Source organism: Corythoichthys intestinalis, chromosome 15, assembly GCF_030265065.1.
Source record: "Corythoichthys intestinalis isolate RoL2023-P3 chromosome 15, ASM3026506v1, whole genome shotgun sequence".
Classification (NCBI taxonomy): domain Eukaryota; kingdom Metazoa; phylum Chordata; class Actinopteri; order Syngnathiformes; family Syngnathidae; genus Corythoichthys; species Corythoichthys intestinalis.
The window spans coordinates 53,708,447-53,731,309 of NC_080409.1; the positions used below are offsets into that span (position 1 = coordinate 53,708,447).

Here is a 22,863-nt window from a genome sequence, read left to right on the forward strand (position 1 = left end):
CAATTAAAGCACTGTTTTAGTTTTATGCACCTTTTATATTTTATTTACATTTTTGAATGTTGTAATTATCAGCATGGCCACGTAAAAATACGTTTGTATTTTTTGGAAAAAAAGAAGCATTAAAAATATTTCCAGACCCGAGATTGTTGTAATTTTTTAATTTCGGACCCAAAGGATTTTTAGTTCATGACCCTTGGTATATGTAATGCCAACTCTTTTTTATGCACCGTAATTCTCGGGCACATCTCACTAGATATCGTATACACTGCTGGCTAAAAGTATTGGCTAGATGTGGACGGAAAAGAAAAATTGACGAGAGATTTCAACGAAAGATTGTGCGGATGGTGGATAAAGACCATCGGCTAACATCCAAACAAGTTAAAAACTTACATGAGAAAGCCAAAAACGTTTTGGAAGAATGTTCTCTGGTCAGATGACACAAAAGTAGAGCTTTTTGGGATAAAGCCTCAATAAAGAGTTTACAGGAAAAGAGTTCACAGGAAAAAAAACAAAAACGAGGCCTTCAAAGAAAAGAACACTGTCCCCACAGTCAAACATGGCGGAGGTTCCCTGATATTTTGGGGTTGCTTTACTGCCTCCGGCACTGGACTGCTTGACTGTGTGCATGGCATTATGAAGTCTGAAGACTACCAACAAATTTTGCAGCATAATGTAGGGCCCAGTGTGAGAAAGCCCTCAGAGGTCATGGGTCTTCCAGCAGGACAATGACACAAAACACACTTCAAAAAGCACTTGAAAATGGTTTGAGAGAAAGCACTGGTGACTTCTAAAGTGGCCAGCAATGAGTCCAGACCTGAATCCCAAAGAACACCTATGGAGAGATCTGAAAATGGCACCCCTCAAATCTCAGAGACCTGGAGCAGTTGGCCAAAGAGGAATGGTCTAAAATTCCAGCAGAGCATTGTAAGAAACTCATTAGCCACGTTTACATGGAGCCAAATATTCCAATTGCAATCGGTTTAGATGTTCAAACCGAATAAATGTGTTCCATATAAACACCTCATTCGGAATGAACAGGCCCAAACCGAATGGAATTTCATTCCGTTGCACAGGGGTGGAATATTCCTTTTCCCAAACCGATTAGAAGTAAAATTATATCATGTAAACAGGGAAGCGGAATGGTGTCTGGTTGCGTTCTTTCTGCACATGCTCCGTACTGACGTGGTGACGTCACTTGGTGACGTAAGTAACGTCACTTGCAACATGGCTTCCAAGCACACGCACAGCGCACCCACACAACTTTTTAAATGAACGGCGTGTCATTCTGAAGTTTTGTTTCCACTCGAAAAGTTAAAACAGCAGCTGATCTGACAATCGATCTCCATGTTTTGCAACGTGACGCTTTGTTTTGATTAATCTGCGCATGTCAGACAGCAGTTGTCAAACGTCCTTTCGGAATAAAGGCAGACACATGTAAACGCTGGATCGGAATAGATGAAGTGACATGTAAACGGCTGATCTGAAATTTCCATTTGGAATTATTTGAATCGGTATGAATAAAAGTCAGCATGTAAACGTGGCTATTGATGGATACTGTAAGCGGTTGTTTGCAGTTTTTTCGTCTTAAGGTTGTGCTACCAAGTATTAGGCTGGGGGGGTTAATATTTTTGTTCGGCCCAGTTTTGGAGTTTTGTGTAAAATGATATGATTCAATTTTTTTCATTCATTCTCTTTTGTGTTTTTTCATTGCAAGCAAAATAAATGAAGATATTACTACTAAAGCATTTGTAATTGCAATCAATTTCTGTGAGAAATTGAGCATTATCTGACAGAAAGGCGAACTGCACGCATGCTATTTTTAGACTGAGATGTCGCATCGTAAAGCGGGAGTAAAGGATAAGTGGGACATTATAAACCCGCTCTCGCATAGAAACTATGTTAATTCTGCTACTTTTCTCCGGTAATCTTTCAAAAACGAACATGCCGATTACACATTGCTTTTTGGAAGTTGTAGAAACGACTTTAGTCATTATGACATATGAAGGATGTTTTCTTCATACGTTTCCCGAAACCAAAAACTCGGAGGAAAAAATGTGAAGAATGAATCAACTTGCGCTGACTTTTAACAGCAGCTCAGTGAAGCCATTCACATTTCATATGCAGTAAACATTGTGTTGGTTTGGCATGGTCTTTCAGAGGACAAAGAGGTGAGCCATTTTGATATTTTTAACTTATTTTTTATTGTGACGTTGTGCCGTGCTGCTTGTGTCTGACAATGAATGACATGAAAAGAATTAAAGTGGTATCTGACTGCCACTGTTACCTTTTCTGTTGTAAATTTTTTTTTAAAAAAACTTTATGAAGGGCGAAGTTTAAAGTATAAAATTAAGATTTGTTATCAATGGAAAAAAATTAAAGTGTTTGTTGGCTGTCACAGAGTAGCATTTGCGATCGCTACACAAAACTAAAATACATTACCCCCAAGAACGGTCAGAGACGTAGGACAACCAGAGGATATAATACAGTATATAAGAATGACAGGGCTGGTGGTAAAGGATAGCTTTTTGAAACAGGAGAACGTCATTGTCAGTCGTGTAGATAAAAAAGCTAAGGCTATGCTAAGGTCGGCTCCTTTGTCATCTCTTTAACCAAACATTTTCATGTTCTTCCACATCTTTGCCCGTGAATTTGGCACCAGGGACATCATTTTCGGACAGAATTGGTAGTTTTAGCTCTGTAAACATCTCCTTCGTACACGGTTTCCATTCCTTTCCTATTAGGACAAACGGCGGCGTGTACCCCCTTAGCAACAGTAGCTAATGTCATGAATATTATTGAGCGGAAGTGACATGTTGCTTGCGGTACGCCATTACAAGGGTGCCAATACTTTTGGCCAGCAGTGTATCTAAATAGACATGTCGAAACGTAAAGTAGATTTGTTCAACATTAAGCTGCTAACAACGGCGGGAATACTACTTCGACAAGGGATACCCATTCGTCAGAACAGTGGGCCATCAAATAATATACCAAATTGTAAAACCTCAAAATTCAAAGTGCAGCCTAACTGTCAAGCAGAGCAGCTCTCTCATACGAACAGAGTGAAAACAAAATTCAACCAGAAAGCCCTACCCTATGATGCTTATAATATACTGTAGATTCAAAACTGTCAGGACATCCTGAGTGGAATCATGCAGAGCAGGAGTGTCACACTCATTTTAGTTTACGGGCCGCTTTTTGATCTCAAGCAGAATGGTTCTCCTATTTTTTGGGATACAAATAATTAAGTTTCCTATTAGACTAGACAGTGAGCTAAGCTCCAAAAAGACGATGTCAGACGTCCGTGTGGTTTGCTGACTTTATTCAGCTGCTCATTTTTATTTTCAGGGAGTTGGCAACCCTACTGCATGAATGTCAAATGTCAATGGATTATCCTTATTGAAGGCATTTGTGCTGGATTACATCATGACAAGTGGCCCGAAACGATTATGAAGATCAATAAGTATGACAATATTGGAATGTGGACACTTCCCACGCGCAGGAGACCTCCGCTCGGACAGCAATTGCGAGTAGGAGCTAATTCAGTGCCGTTACACAAGCCGGCGCGCCAGTCGTCAGTATTACATCAGAGCGTTTTGAGAAGAAAAGCCAGCATTGTGATGCCAGGTGGCAACCCTCGGAGGGCTCCTTAAGACAATAAGCCAGGATTTATGAGCCCCCGAACACAGACGGGAAATCATCAAACCCAAATAACAAACAGGCCTCTTCTGGATTATCAAACAAGGTTTCAGAAAACGAAAGATTTTGTTGTTCTTCTACTTTGTTGTTTTTGGGGAGAAAAACAAAAGGAGAGATCAATTCTACAACGTGATCCTCTTTAGATTCTGGCAAGCGAGTTGGGTTCAGACACATGCACAGTGCGCAAACATCACTCAGGTTGTTTGTGTAAATGTCTGAGATGAACACTGGCTTTGTTGTTTTAAAGGCCTTTTTAATAGAACTCGCTTTGGCGATACACTGTAGGCTCACAAAATACACTTATAAATGCTTTCAAACCGTATTCGACAAACAGTAAATATTGTCACTAGAGAAGGAGATAGTACCTTTTCTCATAGGCACCATCTAACGGTTTGCATTATTCTAACACATTTAATATAATCAATCAGGGAATAATATCGTTTCTCGTATTTACTGTTTGACTGTTTGTATTACTCTAACACACCCAATACAAAAGAAATAGCACTTATACCATAGTATACCAAGCAGACTATAGGGCATAAAAGATACACAACGTCTTCTTATCTTAATACAACATGTGCGTTATGAGCAAGATTGACGGTGACAAGCCCACGTCTGCACCACCAACTCTCTGTTGACAGTCCAGAACAAATGGCGGGACGTTTTTGGAGACTTCTAGCATGTTGCGGTCTGCTTTCGGGGTTAATTTTCTCCAGTTAAATGTGGAAAAGACAGAAGTTATCATTTTTGGGCCAAAAAAGGAAAGGTCAAAGATAAGCAGGGAACTTAGCACAATGTCACTTACAGCTACAAATCAAGTCAGAAACCTTGGCGTAATTATTGACTCAGACCTACAATTTGATAGCCATCTAAAGTCCGTCACTAAATCTGCTTATTACCACGTAAAAAATATAACCAGAATTAAGGGGCTTCTGACTCAACAAGACATGGAAAAACTTATGCATGCATTCATTTTCAGCAGATTGGACTATTGCAAAGGTATATTTACGGGTCTTGATAAAAAAATCAGTCAGGAAGCTGCAGCTAGTACAGAATGCTGCAGCCAGAGTCCTCACAAATACAAGGAAGCTGGACCACATTACACCGGTTTTGAAATCGCTACACTGGCTTCCAGTGAGTCAAAGGATTAGACTATAAAATACTACAAAACACTTAATGGCCTTGGACCAAAATACATGCTTGATTTGTTAGATTCCTATCGGACATCTAGACCCCTAAAGTCGTCTGGAACCTGTCGTCTCCTGCATGTTCCAAGAACAAGAACCAAGCAGGGTGAGGCAGCATTTAGTTATTATGCTCCTCACCTCTGGAACAAGTTACCTGAACGTCTGAAGTATGCTCAAACTGTTAGCTCCTTTAAATCAGGGCTAAAAACACTTTTGTTTGGCACTGCATATCCATAACTGTCTATACTGTATATTTCAATCTACTTGCTTTCTATTGCTCTTGTGCTTATCTCCATTGCTGATTTCAATTATAATTAGTAGTAGTAGTTTTTGTTTTATTTTTATTTTATTTTTATTCTATTTGTGATTAAATGTGAATTTTATGTATAATTTTATTTCCTATTTCGATTGTCTTCGTTTTTACGTTGTATTGATTTAAATGTGATTTTTATTATTTTCATGTGATGAAAAGCACTTTGAATTGCCTTGTGTTGAATTGTGCTATATGAATAATTTTGCCTTGCCTTGCCTTGCCTTAACTTGCTCGGACGGCCAGACCTGGGCATGTTAGCAGTTGTTTTGAATGTCCTCCACTTGTAGATTATTTTTTGGACAGTGGAATGGTTGATTTTCTATTCTTATGAAATCCCTTACGAGACTCGTAAGCGTCTACAATCTTCTTTCTGAAGGCCCCAGACAGCTGCTTTGATCTCACCATGCTGTTTTCTCTCACTTCAACAGTCAGGGGCACACCAAACTAAATGTGAGGTTTAAATAAGGCAAGCCTCCTTCAAAACATTGGGTAATGATGTTCTAATCATGTGCACCTAATGTGATACCCCTGTGTGTGATTATAACTATTTTAAGTGGGATTGAATGTGGGGGTGTCCGAATTTATTCCTCAACAGAAATTGCATTTATTTAAAATTTCATTTTACAGAAAGTTATGAAAAACAATTAACTTTTTTTTTCAGTTTTGTTTAATTCTATTATTTGAATCTACACCTACTAACATAGGGGCCCGCCTCTGGAATGCTCTTGACCCTGCAATGACCAACATGGGGTCACTAGTAGTGTTGTGTCGGTTGCGAATGAGCCAGTACAAAGAGCCGGCTCTTTGAAGCGAATGATGAGAGCCGGATGATGAGAGCCGGCACCCTCCCTCGAGAGCCGGCTCGGTCAGTTTCCCTTCTCTCTCTGTCTCTATCCATCTACGAAAGGACGACACCCAAACGCGGTTTGTAGGCCTTCAAGATGAGCAGAAAACGCAGTAACATTTGGAGACATTTTAATTGGTTAAAGTCACATGACAATAGGGCAGAATGTCATGTCTGAAAATATAACCCCTTATAGCCTAATGTATCACATTTGATACACTTAGAATTTCATTAATTTGACACTCTTTTTTAGAAATTTGAAATTTATTTATTTATCTTTTTTAAATGAAGGATGCAAGTCAACACATGCATCTGCAGGTACCATGAGAAAAAAAATCTGGAATTAGCTAAAAGACTGGACAAATAATTACTGAGAGAAGGAGCCGGATCAGCCCGTCCAAGTTAAAGTATTTAGTTTTCCTGAATGCAAATTTAAAATAAAGCAAGGAGTAGCTAATTTATGTTAAAATAAAGCAAGGAGAAGCTTATGTTTGTTTTGTTCGCTGCTGCTGTTGCAGTTACTACTCATTATATTTGCTATGATGCAGCATGTTTGATTGTTGTTGGTTGAAGTTTAATTTTGTTGCTTGTTTATTGTTTGGAGCCTTTTTAATGTTCAATAAAATAAGTCAAAAAGCCCTTTATTTGCTTGATAATTGTTACTATTTGCAGTCAGTAGAGTGCAATATTTAGTTCACCAAGTCATTTATCATAATATATGCTAAATTTGTCATAAATATTTAAAAGAAAAGCTTAAGTTAAAAGAGCCGTTTGAGAGCCAAAAAGAGCCGGCTCTTTTCACTGAGCCGATCCAAATGAACCTGATCACCGTAAAGAGCCGAAAATACCATCACTAATGTTTACTAAATATGATATAATATTGCCATTGATTTAACATTTTATGTGTTTCTAACAATATATTTTAGTACAAGAGAACAATTGTGGCTTATTAGAGCCTACATGTATTTAAGGTAGAGAATCACTTTAAAATTTATATTGAATATCCATATGACCAAATATGTTAGATAACACACAGGCTTCCATAGGGTGTCCTAATTTTTTCAGATGACTGTATGTAACCATGAATCACATAGGCAAAACAGGTGAAGCAGACACCTTTCGAGTGGGGTTGCTGTATTTTGCTGTCACAAACAGCGGCCGATGTGGCGTGTGCAAATCAAGGGTCTGCTCATCAATTTGCCATGCAATTAGTAATTAACCAACCTACGTTATCAGCCAACTAATTTTGGAAAGATGGCTAAAAGAAAAAAGACGAGGCATATGGACTGAGGAATTTACCTTTGATGAAGGAGCTGGTTTGGCGAGGTTTCTACCATGCAATGATAAAATTGCATCTATGAAACGGTCAAATATTAAGCAGCACTTTGACACACGCCATGCTACGTTCGCATCGAAATATCCTGCAGGGGTCAGCAAAAAGATAGCATGTCAAGAACTACTGTCAAGCGTGCAGGCCAGTCAGCAGAAACTCCATGTTTGAACCCAACAAGGTTACTGGACTTTGGCTAGCTTTGCCGGCGCTTTAGTAATTGTTCGACACAGAAAGCCATTCATAGATAGGGAGTATGCCAAAGCATTTTTGTTGGATCATGTTGCCAATGAACTTTTCAGATAAAGACAAAATTAAAAAACGGACAAAAGACATGCCCTTGTCGACAAGAACTGTTCACGATCGAACACTCATGTCAAATCACATAGAGGCAATGCAAGTAAAGGACATACTGTAAGGGCGGCAACGTTATTCTCTCTCGCTTTGGATGAGTCAACGGACGTAAGCAGTTTATCAAAGCTAAGCGTGATTTCAAGGTATGTTGTCGGTGACACAATACACGAGGAAAGTGTTGCTGTTTTGCCTATGTAAGGTAAAAGGTATTTTTACTCTTAAAGCAGATTGTGTTTCTGTTGACCGCTTTAGTCACGTAGTGTATTTAAACCACCCTTATTTGACATCGCAACGTTTAAGTATTTTCTTAAGGAATCCTTAGTATGTTCTGTCTGTATGCATCTAAACACAACAAGCTGAAAGCGCACGGTAGTACTTTAGGTGTCAAATTCACCTCTTGTAGAAGCTTCGCCGGTATAGCACATTTTGGCAGATCACCGTTTTTTTCCTACTCGTCTCATCCAGTCTTTCCTGTTCATTTTGCTTTTTGCTACTCGTTTTGTGAAATATCGACAGAGTCGTCATTCTCATTAATTTTCCTCTCAGGTTCAAATTGAAAGGGTTTCACAGATGACTTGTTTATGTCGCTAAGTCATATTCTGGAAGCCCGGCAGCGTAACCATGTAACGTCTACAGTGGCCGAGAGGTGTCAGGCGAAATGCAAAGTCCAAACACTTTGCAAAAAGAAAAAAAACACAAACCCCAATTTCAAACGCTTTGCAAAAGAAAAAAAGCACGAATGCAAACTGCCACAACACGATCCCCAATTGCAAAAGCATGATTGCAAATTGGCAAAAGCACGAACCCCAATTGCCACACTGCAAATGCAAATTGCTACAACACGAAAGCAAATTGCCACAACGCGACAGCAAATTGCCACAACGTAACAGCAAATAGTCACAACACGACAGCAAATAGCCACAACACGACATCAAATAGCCAGAACGCGACAGCAAATAGCCACAACGCGACAGCAAATTGTCACAACGCGACAGCAAATTGCCACGATGCAACAGCAAATTGGCACAACACGACAGCAAATAGCCACAACACGACAGCAAGAAACCCAAGAGGAAGACCCGGAAGTAGACTACATTTCACGGAAGTAGACATGAGGACTACAACTCCCGCCCTCCTCCTGCTTTCGTGCAACTGCATCATTTGCACACACGTGCAGAGCTGGAAAACAGAAGTTACATAATTTACTCACACATTTACACTTTGAATATGGCTATATGTGCTTGGTGACCATCTCTACAGACCTATGGAAGTCACCCCCCGTCAGATGCAAATTTATATAAAAATGATGTCAACCGTTTGAGCTGTAAAAGTTTTGTTTGTGCTGCTGTCGTTTTTATATATACTATATACAGTACCGTTCAAAAGTTTGGGATCAAAGAGACCCCAAACTTTTGAACCGTCGTGTACACAATGAAAAATCCCATATGACGGCTACTACTACTACGGCTCAAATTTTGGGGGTCACTTTGACCCTAAACTTTTCAATGGTAGTGTATACATTTCCGGTGAATATTTCAAAATAAAAGCACGTCGTGTTCAACATATAAAGATTTCTGGAGTTAATCTCACATATGTCAGATTTTACACTAATAGTAGCTTTAAAATGACACCCTTTATGAAAATCTGATTGCCAATGAATATTTTGGCTTCAAATTTGCTAACGTGCATTTTGCAGAACAAGATCAAATACTTTGTAAACACTTATGATGGACTCTTAATTGGCAGAGAACAAAAATATTATCCTGCATATTTTGCACTTACACTGCTGGCCAAAAGTATTGGCACCCCTGCAATTCTGTCAGAAAATGCACAATTCATACCAGAAAATGACTGCAATTACAAAAGCCTCGGTAGTAATATCTTCATTTATTTTGCTTGCAATGAAAAAACACAAAAGAGCATCAAAAACAAAATAAATCATTTTCATTTTACACAAAATTGCAAAAATGGGCCAGACATAAGTAGTGGCACTCTCAGCCTAATAAAGTGGGGCAAATAAGTATTTAGTCAACCACTAATTGTGCAAGTTCTCCCACTTGAAAATATTAGAGAGGCCTGTAATTGTCAACATGGGTAAACCTCAACCATGAGAGACAGAATGTGGAAAAAAAAAACAGAAAATCACACTGTTTGATTTTTAAAGAATTTATTTGCAATACATGGTGGAAAATAAGTATTTGGTCAATACCAAAAGTTCATATCAATACTTTCTTATGTACCCTTTGTTGGCAATAACGGAGGCCAAACGTTTTCTGTAACTCTTCACTCTTCACTTGGTGTAAAGAAATCAACTGTGGGAGCAATTATTAGAAAATGGAGGACATACAAGACCACTGATAATCCCCCTCCCCAAGATCTCACCCCTTGGCGTCAAAATGATAATAAGAACGGTGAGCAAAAATCCCAGAACCACACAGGGGAACCTAGTGAATGACCTACAGAGAGCCGGGACCACAGTAACAAAGGCCACTATCAGTAACAATGCGCTGCCATGGACTCAAATCCTACACTGCCAGACGTATCCCCTTGCTGAAACCAGTACACGTCCAGCCCCGTCTGCAGTTCGCTAGAGAGCATTTGGATGATCCAGAATCAATCAATCAATCAATCAATCAAATTTGTTTATATAGCCCTTTACAAAACCCGAAAGGTCCCCAAAGTGCTTTACAACAAAGACAAACATGGCTCATAGTAAATAAAAGGCAGGAAAGTATTATACAATGACATTAGGAAGAAAAAAAACCAAACGAAACAACGCATCACGATAAAAGTCAGACAGCAAATAAAACAGATAAAATCCGAAAACATTAAAAACCCTAAAGAAATAAAACCAGGCTAAACTAATCTTGGGGAAAGGCGAGTCTAAAAAGGTGTGTCTTTAAACGAGATTTAAAAAGGCCTGAATTTGTAGTGATGTGGATTTCAGGGGGAAGACTATTCCATAACCTGGGCGCAGCAATCGCAAAGATCGGTCTCCCCACTGTTTGAGTTTGGACCCAGAAGAGCATTGGGAGAATGTGTTATGGTCAGATGAAACCAAAATAGAACTTTTTGGTAGAAACACAGGTTCTCGTGTTTGGAGGAGAAAGAATACTGAATTGCATCCGAAGAACACCATACCCACTGTGAAGCATGGGGGTGGAAACATCATGCTTTGGGGCTGTTTTCCTGCAAAGGGACCAGGACGACTGATCAGTGCAAAGGAAAGAATGAATGGGGCCATTTATTGAGTGCTTTTGAGTGAAAATCTCCTTCCATCAGCAAGGGTATTGAAGATGAGACATGGCTGGGTCTTTCAGAATGACAATGATCCCAAACACTCAGCCGGGGCAACAAAGGAGTGGCTTCGTAAGAAGCATTTCAAGGTCCTGGAGTGGCCTCGTCAGTCACCAGAGCTCAACCCCATAGAAAATCTGTGGAGGGAGTTGAAAGTCCGTGTTGCCCAACGACAGCCCCAACTCATCACTGCTCTAGAGGAGATCTGCATGGAGGAATGGGCCAAAATACCAGCAACAGTGTGTGAAAAGCTTGTGAAGAGTTACAGAAAACGTTTGGCCTCCGTTATTGCCAACAAAGGCTACATAACAAAGTAGTGAGATGAACTATTGGTATTGACCAAATACTTATTTTCCACCATGATTTGCAAATAAATTCTTTAAAATTTTAAGATTTTCTGTTGTTTTTTTTCCCCCCACATTCTGTGTCTCGAGGTTGAGGTTTACCCATGTTGACAATTACAGGCCTCTCTAATATTTTCAAGTGGGAGAACTTGCACAATTAGTGGTTGTCTAAATGCTTATTTGCCCCACTGTACTTGGTAGTACAAGCTTCAGACAAAATAACATTTTGAAATGCCTAAAATATGGCCAAGACTAGTAAGTATTAGCGTCCAAAAGACTAAGACGAGCTGCCAAAAACAACACAGATACAGTATGGTGACAGCATTGCTAATGTGACATTAATGTCATGCTAGATAATACGTGTGTGCGGTACTGACATGGCGTTATAATAGACACGAGGTTAACTGTGTTCGTCACGCATCGTAATGCTAATTGAACAGTGAAAGGAGCGGATGATAAAAATGTTCAATGTTCGACTCAGAGAGAAAGGATTCCGTGTGGGTGTGTTTTCCCCTTATGGCAGCCTTGAAGATTGACACTCCAAAGCACAGCCTTCAGTTTTCCTCATGAATGAGCAGCAGCGTGTCGTTGAGAGATTTGGTGAATAGAGCACCTCTGACATGATCATCTGCCAATGAACTAAAGTTTTGTGACGCCCTTTGTGTCGTCATTCATTTTTTTCCCCTTACTTTTGCTACACTGTAGCCTAGAGTATTGTATTGCAATGTGAGCTGTCCTTGACGTGTGAAAGGGAATGGAGACACATTATTACCTTGCCCTACAAAAAGCACTCATGCACAAAAAAATCCCCTAAATGACCTCAAATCAAGAATGAATAGTTTGCAGATGAGGCCAAGGGTCACACCAGCGTTCAATTTTTTGTCTTAGTCTTAGTTTTAGTTGCTTTTTTTTACGTTAATTGAACCGGACGTTCTTTGATTTCACTGGCTTTAAAGTGTGTACGACAGGTTAAAAAAAGTCTTAAATAGCGTCATTATGTGAATTAAAATATTTTGAGACGATTCGACTATATACACAGGCGGAGTTTGACTTTTGGGGCGGGGGGCCACACAAAGTTGATGACCCCAAAAGGCTGCGTCAGCAATAAAATAAACTTACAAGAATATTTATAATAATAGGTTAACAATGAGCATTTTTTTTGTTTCCCATCATTCTTGAGGGGTATTCTAAATCAGGTTGCTTAGGCAATACTTTTCGCCAAGATCGTCAACCACTGAATATGGTACGTCCGCCGGTGTATCCCCTGGGCGGAGCCATATTGAGGTAGATTTGTGTCTTTATTATTCAATCAAAAAAAAGTTGCTTCAATCAAAGTATATTTTTTCAATCCAAAAAAAGTCGTTTGAATGCAAAAATAAATGTGTTTGAATGCAAAAATAAATTTGAAACTCAAAAATGCACGGGAAAGCTATTTTTCTATGATTGAGGGGGTTTTTTTGGATTGAAGCAACTTTTTTGATTGAAGTAATGTTGATTTGTGTTTGGGCCACATTTTGGCTAGGACGACTTTGTCTTTATTTTTCAATCAAAAAATAAGTTGCTTAAAAAATATATATATTTTCAAAAAGAAAAATCACCTCAATCAAAAAAGGAAACATTTCAACCATAGTAAACGTTTTTGATGCGAAAATACTTTTTGTGTTTGGGTTATATTATGGGTAGGACATTTGTGTCTAAATCATTCAATCCGAAAAAAAAAAGTTGCTTCAATCAAAAAAATATATATTTTCAAAGAAAAATCATTTGAAAAATAAAATTGCCCTCCCCTAATTTTTTTTTTTTTTGGAAATTATAATCAAAGGAAATGACCGTCTAAGGTACTAGTCACGTGATCTGTTCGAAAAAGAATTTTGACCCATTATAAAAATATATTTTTTGTTCATTTCATTCGTTTTTGTTGCAATTGTATTGCTTTACAACTTATATATATATATTTATAGGAAAGTTATTTTCATGCATTAACACTTTATGGCCGCCAGGGGGGGCCTGGCTCCCCCTTAAAATCCGCTTATGACTATATACAACAATTTGGCAAAGCGCAGATGACGAGAAATTAGTCCAGGGGTCTCCAAACCGGTCCTCGAGGGCCACTGTGGGTCCTGGTTCCAATGTGGTTTGTACTACGACAAGCAGCACCTGACTGCAATCAACTGATTACCGTAATTTTTGGACTATAAGCCACTACTTTTTTCCTTCATTTTGAATCCTGCGGCTTATAGTCCAGTGCATATACCAATAAAAATGCCACATGTCAAAATCCATTTTGCGACATGGCAAAAAAAATGCCACATGGCAAATACCACTTTTGGTTCTCACTGTTTCTCCAAACCACACTGCCTAGACTTCTACGCACTCAAGCCAATGATTTTTGACAGACATTCAAATGAGATTTTGGGGTTATTTTATTTCTGCACATGCACAGCCACGTGGAGGAGGGACGAGAGGCCTTAATAGCCGACGCAGGCGCACGAGGCGGCCCGGCGGAGCTACGAGCCAGAAAAGATTAGCGTCCTGTGACGCTGGGAACAGAATGGCTTTTGTTTCCTTCAGCGTAATGAGCTCAAGCGGGCACATCACACCAATCAACACACCAGACGTTATCACATTATACTATCCACGCACACACAACCACCTGTTTTGTTCATGCGGAAGACTTGTTAGCTTCAACTGGCTTAAGTGCATCTGATAAAGTTTCTCATTTAATGTTTGCCCTAAATGTCCTCGTAAATAGCACACACCACTCCAAATTAAAGGGACGGTACCAAATATTCTGCCTTTAGATCAGGTTGAATTCATACTTTTTCATTTTTTTTCATATTGGCCGGTCGGATTTTTTAAAAAGACCGATACCAATATACATCAAATTTCCAAATATCGGTGCTGAACATCGAGTCTATCTCTATATTTTAGCCCTTAAAAATTGTAACCCTTTTCACCCAATTTCGATCCTCTGAAAAATGGCACGATCAGCTCTATTTCCGATCACGTGTTCGGAACGTCCCTTATTTTTCGTTGACTGGGTGATTCTGATAAGGACACGATAGGCAGTTAGGCTAGGTTCATACTGCAGGTCGTAATGCACAATAGCGTACCGCACGAATGCTATTTTTAGACCGTACATCGCCATCTTAACCCTGTTATTACTTCTTTTTTCTGCCAGTAACCTTTCAAAAAAGAACATGCCGATCAAACACTGCTGCTCTGGAACTTGTAGAAACGACTCTAGACATTACGAAACCAAAAACACGGAGGAAAAAATGTGAAGAATGGATCAACTTGCGCGGACGTCCAAAAGACCAGTTTAACGGCAGCAAGGTGAAACATTTGCATTTCATATACAGTAATCATTTTGTTCGGGGCCATGGTCCTTCAGAGGACGAAGAAGTAAGCCATTTTGATATTTTTACATATTCTTTAGGGTGGCGTTTTGCCGTGATGCTTCTGTCTGACAATGAATGACCTGAAAAAAATTAAAATGGTATCTGACTGCCACTGTAAAAAAAAAAAAAAAAAAAAAAAACTTTAGTAAGGGGGAAGTGTAAATAAATTATATAATTAAGATTTGTTATTAATGAAAAAATTAAGTGTTCGTTGACTGGCACCGAGTAGCATTTGCGAATGCTACACAAAAATAGCAATGTAAATTGCCCTCAAGAACGGTCAGAGACGTACGACAACCAGAGGATATAATATATAAGAAAGACAGGGCATATAGTGGTAAAGCATAGATTGTTGAAACAGGAGAAAGAGTTAAAACAGCTAACTCTTGATCAGGTCGGCTCGTCGTTTTCAGCCCTCGACACTCAAGCCATCTCTTTGAATGAACATTTGTATGTTCTTCCACATCTTTACCAGTGCATTTGACAGCAGGGACATCATTTTCGGACAGGATTGTTAGGTTTAGCTCAGTAATCATTCTGTTTGTACACTTTTTCCATGCATTTACTATTAGGGACAAATGGGAGGTTGACCCGCCTAGCAACAATTGCTAACGTCATGAGTATTAACTAGCAAAAGAGATATGTTGCTTGCGGTACGTCCTATCTGTTTTTTTGATGTGCCCCTTTAGACTGCCTTTGTCCATTGAGCCCGTTCAAGTATTGCGCATGCGCACTAACTCGCAGTTCAACACGCGCAGAGCAAACTGACCCGCATGCGCAGAAGCATCAAAACAAATGACTACACATGCTGGCTGTACGTTATTCAAGGGATATCATATTTCGCGTTTCAAAAAGAGGACACAAATAACAGACATTCATAAATAATCCCCATTTAGTCTTATATTCAAAGTGTATATGGATTGATAAAAGGCATGCATGCACTGTGCGTGCATTACACGCACCCTAACCTAATGCAGGGGTCCTCAAATACAAATCTTGAAGGTCCACAATTATGTTTTTCATACAAGCATGGGTCCATTTATTAATGTCGGTCAAGTACAAGCCAGGTCGAAGGTGGTAAAGGTGGTTTTCTTTTGACCGAACTAAAATACAATGTACATTCTGAATAAATAAAAATAAATTAACTTTTTTTTTTACTTAAAACAAAAACTACAAAAAAAAAAACATCCAAGTACAATGTTTACACTAAATAATTGACAAAATCTGTCATTGAGGTGCAAACAACTATTGACAGTACAGTTTGTAACTGTAAAACACTGCTGGACAAAAAAGAAAACGTGTAAGTGGTACAGTATATGTTCACTTGTTCAGAACATAAATGACAAACTCTGTCATTAAGGCGCAAACATAACAATTGTTGACCGTAACTTTAACTGTAAAACACTGCTCAATGAGAGAAATGGCATTTGGCTGTTTACTCACATCATCAGCCAGTACTTCAGTGCGTCCTGTGGTTGGTGAATCTGAGAGTAAGATTTGATTTTTGTTGTCGTTTCCTCCTTTCTTTCCCTTTGAACACTGCTGTCATCACTTCAGTCACACACTCTTTTATTATTTCTCCATCAGAGAACGGCTTCTTATGTTTGGCCAACACCCACGACACACTGAGTGAGCACTCCGTTGCAATTTGTTGTTATGTTATAGATTTAACAATAACCTTGCTTGACCCTTGATATGACTGCTCCAACCTGTTAATTTCTTGCCTTCTCAATTCTGATTTAGGAGGCCACTTCTCTTCAAAACAGCGGGGCTCTTTAACATAGTGGTGTTTCACATTTTCATGCACTTTTTATCAGAGCAACTGTCTTGAAGCATATTAAGCACATAGGTTTGGTACTTGCAGTTGGTAAAATAGACGCCTTTTTTCAGTCCATTCCTCATTGAAACAGCGATTTTCATTGTCCACTTTTCTTCTCTTGGTCAACTTTGAGCATGCCATTTTGTTAGATTCGGTCTTCTACTGGTTGCATATAAACAAACAGCTGCGGTCCATCCACTCTTAGCTAGCAGCATGCAGGCTCTCAGCCAATCAGCGCATCCATACAGGCTCTTTCAGCCAATCAGTACATCGTTATCAAAGCGATGACAACAGAAGTGGGAACATGGAAGATATTTGACCAAAAATGAAAATGAATGTAGTGATAGAATAGTAGCGCATAGCGATAGATCAGCAATTCATACAAATGCAATTTTTTTTAAGTGCCATTTGCTCTGGGTCCGGAGAGGGGTGTGGCGTGGTCCAGTCGTGGACCGCGGTTCGCTAATTCAAAACCCCCGGGCCTAATGTGTGTGCGTCAGTCTGCCCCGACTCGGCCTTGTAAGTGAAGGAGATAGTACCTTTTCTCGTAGGCACTGTATAACTCTTTGCATTATTCTAACACGTTTGTTGTAACAAAACATTTAACCATAGATAGACCATACTCTATGTCGTTTGACACAGTGAAGCGGACTGGCCGATCAGCCCTCACCTGATTAGCAAAGGAAAAGACGCCATCATCTCTTCGGTGGGGCCAAGACACCCCGGCCTACCAAAGCAACACCCGAGAACAAGAACTAAATTTGATACTTCGGCGCCTCTCAGACAGTCAAGGCAGGCCCAACCTCCACCTCAGTTGCCTTATCAACCATGACCCAGCAACGCTGACACACGAACTAAACAGCCCAAACTGCCCTTCTTCCTGCCCACAGCCAGCCCCGCGAGACCTTTAAAAAAGACTGAATGTTTACCTAAGCATTGTCATTTTTCTCAGGAACCTTTTGTTGAGTTGTTATATGGTGACCTCGGATCCTCGCCTGGGTCTCTCTCTGTGCTGTATGATTGCCGTCGACTCAGAATAAATTGTCAACTTGTGTTTCGAAGCCTTTTTCCAGATTTCAAAATGGAGTCAGTACAAGGGGTTAAGATTAAGGTTGAACACGCGGAGTTTGGCCATTTAGCCGGGTTGTCGGAATCTCACCAGCCTGGGCCGTTGAAGCCGCACCAGCGCTGGTCCGGCGGTTCAACTGGTGTGATTCCGGCAATCTGGCTAAAAGGTCCGATTCCTTCATAAGCAATACTGAAATATTGCTCATTTAGCGCACATGAAGAAAACCGAGCATTATCAAGCTTATCCTTTTTCTTAATTTTTGTTTTTTATGACTGTGATCAAGACCTGACCCTGCCTCCTGTGTAAAATATAAATGATCAATGTTTACATATGGTGGCCGCTAATTTGCTTACTGACTGGCATCATAGTTCACAATATTTACGTAAAATAAATGCAAACTGCACGTTTTTTTTTTTTTTTTTTTTGCTTTTAAATCTAGATTTGAGACTGTTTTACGTTCATATCTATAAAGAATTAGAGGATTTAAGCATTTATTCACAAGACTTTTCACCAGAAAAGCTCTGTTTACATAAGGCAGCCGCTAGCTACATTCACTAACAGACTAGCATTGTACTTCAACATATTTACGTAAAATAAATGCTAACCGCACTTTTTTTTTTTTTTTTTTTTTTGCTTTTAATCAAGAATCCAGACTGTTTTATGTCCATATCTATTATGAATTCAGGGATTTAACCATTTATTCACAAGAATTTTCACCGGAAAAGCTCTGATTACATCAGGCGGCCGCTAGCTACATTGACTAACAAACTAGCATCGTACTTTGACATATTAAAGTAAAATAAATGCTAACTGCATGTTTTTTTGTTGTTTTTAACCAAAAATCGAGGCTGTTTTACGTCCATATCTATAAAGAATTGGGGGATCTAGACCTTTATTCATAATTTTCACCTGAAAATCTGTTTACATCAGGCGGCCGCTAGCTAAATTCACTAACAGACTAGCATCGTACTTCAACATATTTACGTAAAACAAATAGTAACTGCACGTTTTTATGCTTTTAACGAAGAATCGAGGCTGTTTGACGTCCATATCTATAAAGAATTGGGGATTTAGGCCTTTATTCACAAGAATTTTCACCGGAAAAGCTCTGTTTACATCAGGCGGCCACTAGCTACATTGACTAACAGACTAGCATCATACTTCGACATATTAAAGTAAAATAAATGCTCACTGCATGGGTTTTTTTTTTTTTTTTTTTTTGCTTTTAACCAAGAATCGAGGCTGTTTTACGTCCATAACTACAAAGAATTGGATGCATGAAGCATTTGCTCACAAGAATTTTCTCCCTGGAAAAGCTCTCTTTACATCAGGCGGCCTCTAACTACTTACTAGTGTACTTAGACATATTTACGTAAAATGCTAACTGCACGTTTTTTTTTCTTCTGCTTTTAACCAAAAATCGAGAATGTTTTACGTCCACATCTATAAGGAATTTGGGGATTTAAGCATTTATTGACAAGACTTTTCACCGGAAAAGCTCTATTTACATCAGGCGGCTGATAGCTACATTCACTGACAGACCAGCATTGTACTTCAACATATTTCCGTAAAATAAAAAAGCTAACCGAACGGGTTTTTTTTGTTGTTTTTTTGTTTTTTTTGCTTTTCACCAACAATCGAGACTGTTTTACGTCCATATCTATATAGAATTTGGGGATTTAAGCATTTATTCACAAAAATTTTCAACGAAAAAAGCTCTTTGAGATTCCACTCGGTCAGCTTTGACGGCCTCACCAACAATGGAGCCCCCCCTATTTATCGGCCCCACGCTCAGTGTCCCGTCAATACATTATGAAATCCATACAGTGGCATTACATTACACATTAATAAAATTACACAACAATATTTCAGTGATGTACTGTATGGTTCTTAAAGTTTTTGCAAATTAGCTATAAAATAGTACGCGCAAATCAATTACAGTGGCATAATTCTTGACAGAGCTCGAAACTTTATAGCTCAGTCCGCTACATAACGATACTTGACTGTTACGATCTTAATAGTTATGAGATAGTTTAACTGTTTGGAATTACAGAATATAAAATGTTGGTAAAACAGTCAAAAGGCCAACACTACCACAATCTACAGTCACAACAAGAACCATTTTTTTGTGTGTGTGTGCTGTAATTCCTATTTTCCTTGTGATATAATCATATACCAATATAATTTCTTTTCACCATATTTTGTTTTTCATTTCTTCTTTCATTATGATCATAAAATCTCCATGAGCCTTCTTCGCTGATTTAGGACCAGTGAAGTCTCTCTTTTGCCTCGCACTTAAATTGAAGTTAAGGTCATAAAACTGCAAAAATTGATGGTGGTACTCAGCGGAATAAGAATGATCAATTACCAGTCACGTGTCATGTTGTCACCATTCTAGTGAAAACCAAACACGCTTACCTTTAACTTGACTCGCTTGGAGGCCGAGCAGACACCAAATAAAGAAGAATAGTCCTAATTTAAAAAGCATTGTGGGTTAATTTCCAAGGTGGTAAATATCCAGGATGTCTTATCTCGGAGAGCGTCTACATGCGTCCTCATCAGTGCCGTTCGATTTGTTGTCTGAGTTCCCGGGTGCCGCGGTCGGATCCCGGCGGCCTCATGGATGGACGAGCGGAGAGCGACGGTGGGGGAGAGACTGGCTCGGGGACCTCGGCCGGACCTCGGACCGCTTCCCGTCAGAGCGGCAACAGTGATGAGGTTAAGACAGCAGATTCCTTTTAGGGTCTAATCTCTTTACCTTCTTCTCGCAGCTCGTAATCTGCCACGTGGCTGGCCGGCCTCATCCTGTTATCCACCTTCTGGATACCAGGGAACCCTATCAGCCGAACACACGTTTGGGCCACTTCCAAATAACCTGCTCGGTGGCGCTGCCCACTGCCCGTCACGATGGTCGTGCTGAGAAAAACTGTGGAGCAATGTGGGACAGAGGGCCTCTATTTATGTGTGCCAACAATGAGCTTTATTTCCGCTCATTATGCAACCTAACGTGTTGCTTGGAAGGACGTGTGGGTCCAAAGTGTTGCATACCGGAACATTGGATGATGTCAATTTAAACCATTTCCAACTTCAAGTAGTCCATTGCTGCTTTCACATTGAAGGAGATAGTACCTTTTCTCGTAGGCACCGTCTACTGTTTGCATTATTTTAACACACTTAATATAATTAATCAGGGAATAGTATCGTTTCTCATACTACTGTTTGACTGTTTATATTACTCTAACACACCCAATATAATATAAATAGCACTTATATCATAGTTTAAGGAAAACAAGCAGAATATATTTAATATAGGGCATAAGAGATACATGACGCCTTCTTATCACGGAAGCCTAACGTGTGCGTCATGCAACTGACTGAGCAAGATTGAAGCTGACATCTACACGCCCTTGTTTGCACTTCCAACTCTCGCAATCTGTTCTCCCGGACAGTCCAGAACAAATGGCGGGATGTCCTGTCTCAACACAAGGAACACCAGAGAACGCCTGATATCTAACAGATAACATGACAGTTATGACTCCAACAGCCCCTTTGTCGCTGAGGGGGCAGAATCCCCAACCCTCGTCGCCCTGACAACAGTAACTCCCGAATCCTCCTGTCCAATCCACAATCAGACAATTATCCTAAACAACGCCCAAACACACCCTCCTTCCTACCCACGGCCCGCCCAGCCAGAGCCTTCAAAAGACTGAATGAATCGAGACTGTTTACAATTCGGTGATTTAAGCATTTATTCACAAGTTTTTTCAACGTAAAAAGCATTTATTCACAAGAATTTTCGCCAGAAAAGCTCTCTGTTGTAAGGCTACCACCACACTGACTAACTGACTAGCATCGTACTACGTAAAATAAATGCTAACTGCCTGGTTCTTTTCTCTTTTAATGAAGAATCAAGACTGTTTAATGTCCAGATCTTTAAAGCATTTATTCACAAGAATTTTCAACAGAAAAAGCTCTATGTGATGTCAAGGCGGCGCTTAAGTGGCTTAAAGACTAGCAGCACATTCGACATATTTACGTAAAATAACTGCTAACTGCCCGGTTCTTTGCTCTTTTAACAAAGAATCGAGACTGTTTTATGTCCATATCTATAAAGAAATGAGGGATTTACGCACTTATTCACAAGAACTTTCTACGTAAAAAGCTCTTTGTCTGTGTTTCCACTTGGTCAGCTTTGACGGAGATAGGCCCCCTATTAATCGCCCCTGTGTCCCGTCAATACCATTATTAAGTCCCTGCGGGGGTTTTATTAGTCAGAGTTGATTTGAACAAATTCCGTGCAGTTTGTCAATTATTTGTTAGTTTCAGGGCTCCGAAGTGGCTAAGCTACTGCGAGTGAATTGTGGTTGAAATCAACTCCATCGAGTAATTAAACCCCCGCTAACACTAAGATGAACCCTTATGTGAAAAATTCAATTACATGCGATGACATTGAAATAAATGGTAAAAAGTAACTGATAAGTTACTTTTAATAACTTTGATATACTTTGATAATCAAGAAATCCGTAAAGTAACTAGATTACTTTTTGAGACGTAATCAGTAATTAGATTACTTTGCAAGTAATTTGTGACAACACTGCAAGTGATAAAGACAGCAGAAGGATGAAAATAGCTTGTTTTTCTGTTTATTAACTCATTCACTCCCGGCCGTTTTACTGGATTTTGACTGATTTTGCAAGGCCCACAAAAAATTCTGTTCTACTGCTATATAAACATGGAACCCACCAAAAGAAAGATTAGACACTCTTCTTTCAGCAGAAAAAAAAAATCGTAACTTTTTCCATTCTTTCGAAATCAGCATTAGAAAATAGCTTAGTTTGAGCAATTTTCCCATTTCTGATGAAAAAACGGGAAAATTGAGCTTTTTGTGAAAGCATGCATTTCAAACATAACTTTGACTTTAACACAGCTATTTTTTTACTTTAGTTACATCCCAAACATCTGAATAATGTTTTCCTTTGACAAAATAACAGAAACAACAAGACAAATAGAGCTTTTGATAGCAATGTAACAATTTATTTACACATAACTAACTGAAAGATGACACTATTGTGGCCGCAACAGCCGGTTAAACTTTTCCCTCATTGTTACCTGTCTCAAAAAGATGATTTTTTTTTTTTAAGTCTCTTTGGGCTCTGCTCGCGAGCAGCGCGGACTCAAAAGTATCTAGTGGTCCCGGTCGTTCTGCTCG

General features: G+C 39.4%; 1 protein-coding gene across 6 annotated transcripts in view; it reads right to left on the reverse strand.

The window, feature by feature from the left end:
* The window catches only part of impg1b (interphotoreceptor matrix proteoglycan 1b), an 84,775-nt gene extending 64,208 nt beyond the window's left edge, over positions 1-20,567 (reverse strand). For all 6 annotated transcript variants that reach the window (XM_057858739.1, XM_057858737.1, XM_057858738.1 and 3 more), the window contains exon 1: positions 20,073-20,567. In XM_057858739.1, coding sequence (XP_057714722.1) covers positions 20,073-20,142 — 70 coding nt within the window. In that variant the 5' untranslated portion in view covers positions 20,143-20,567. The remainder of the gene's footprint in view (positions 1-20,072) is intronic.
* Between the last annotated feature and the right edge of the window lie 2,296 nt (positions 20,568-22,863).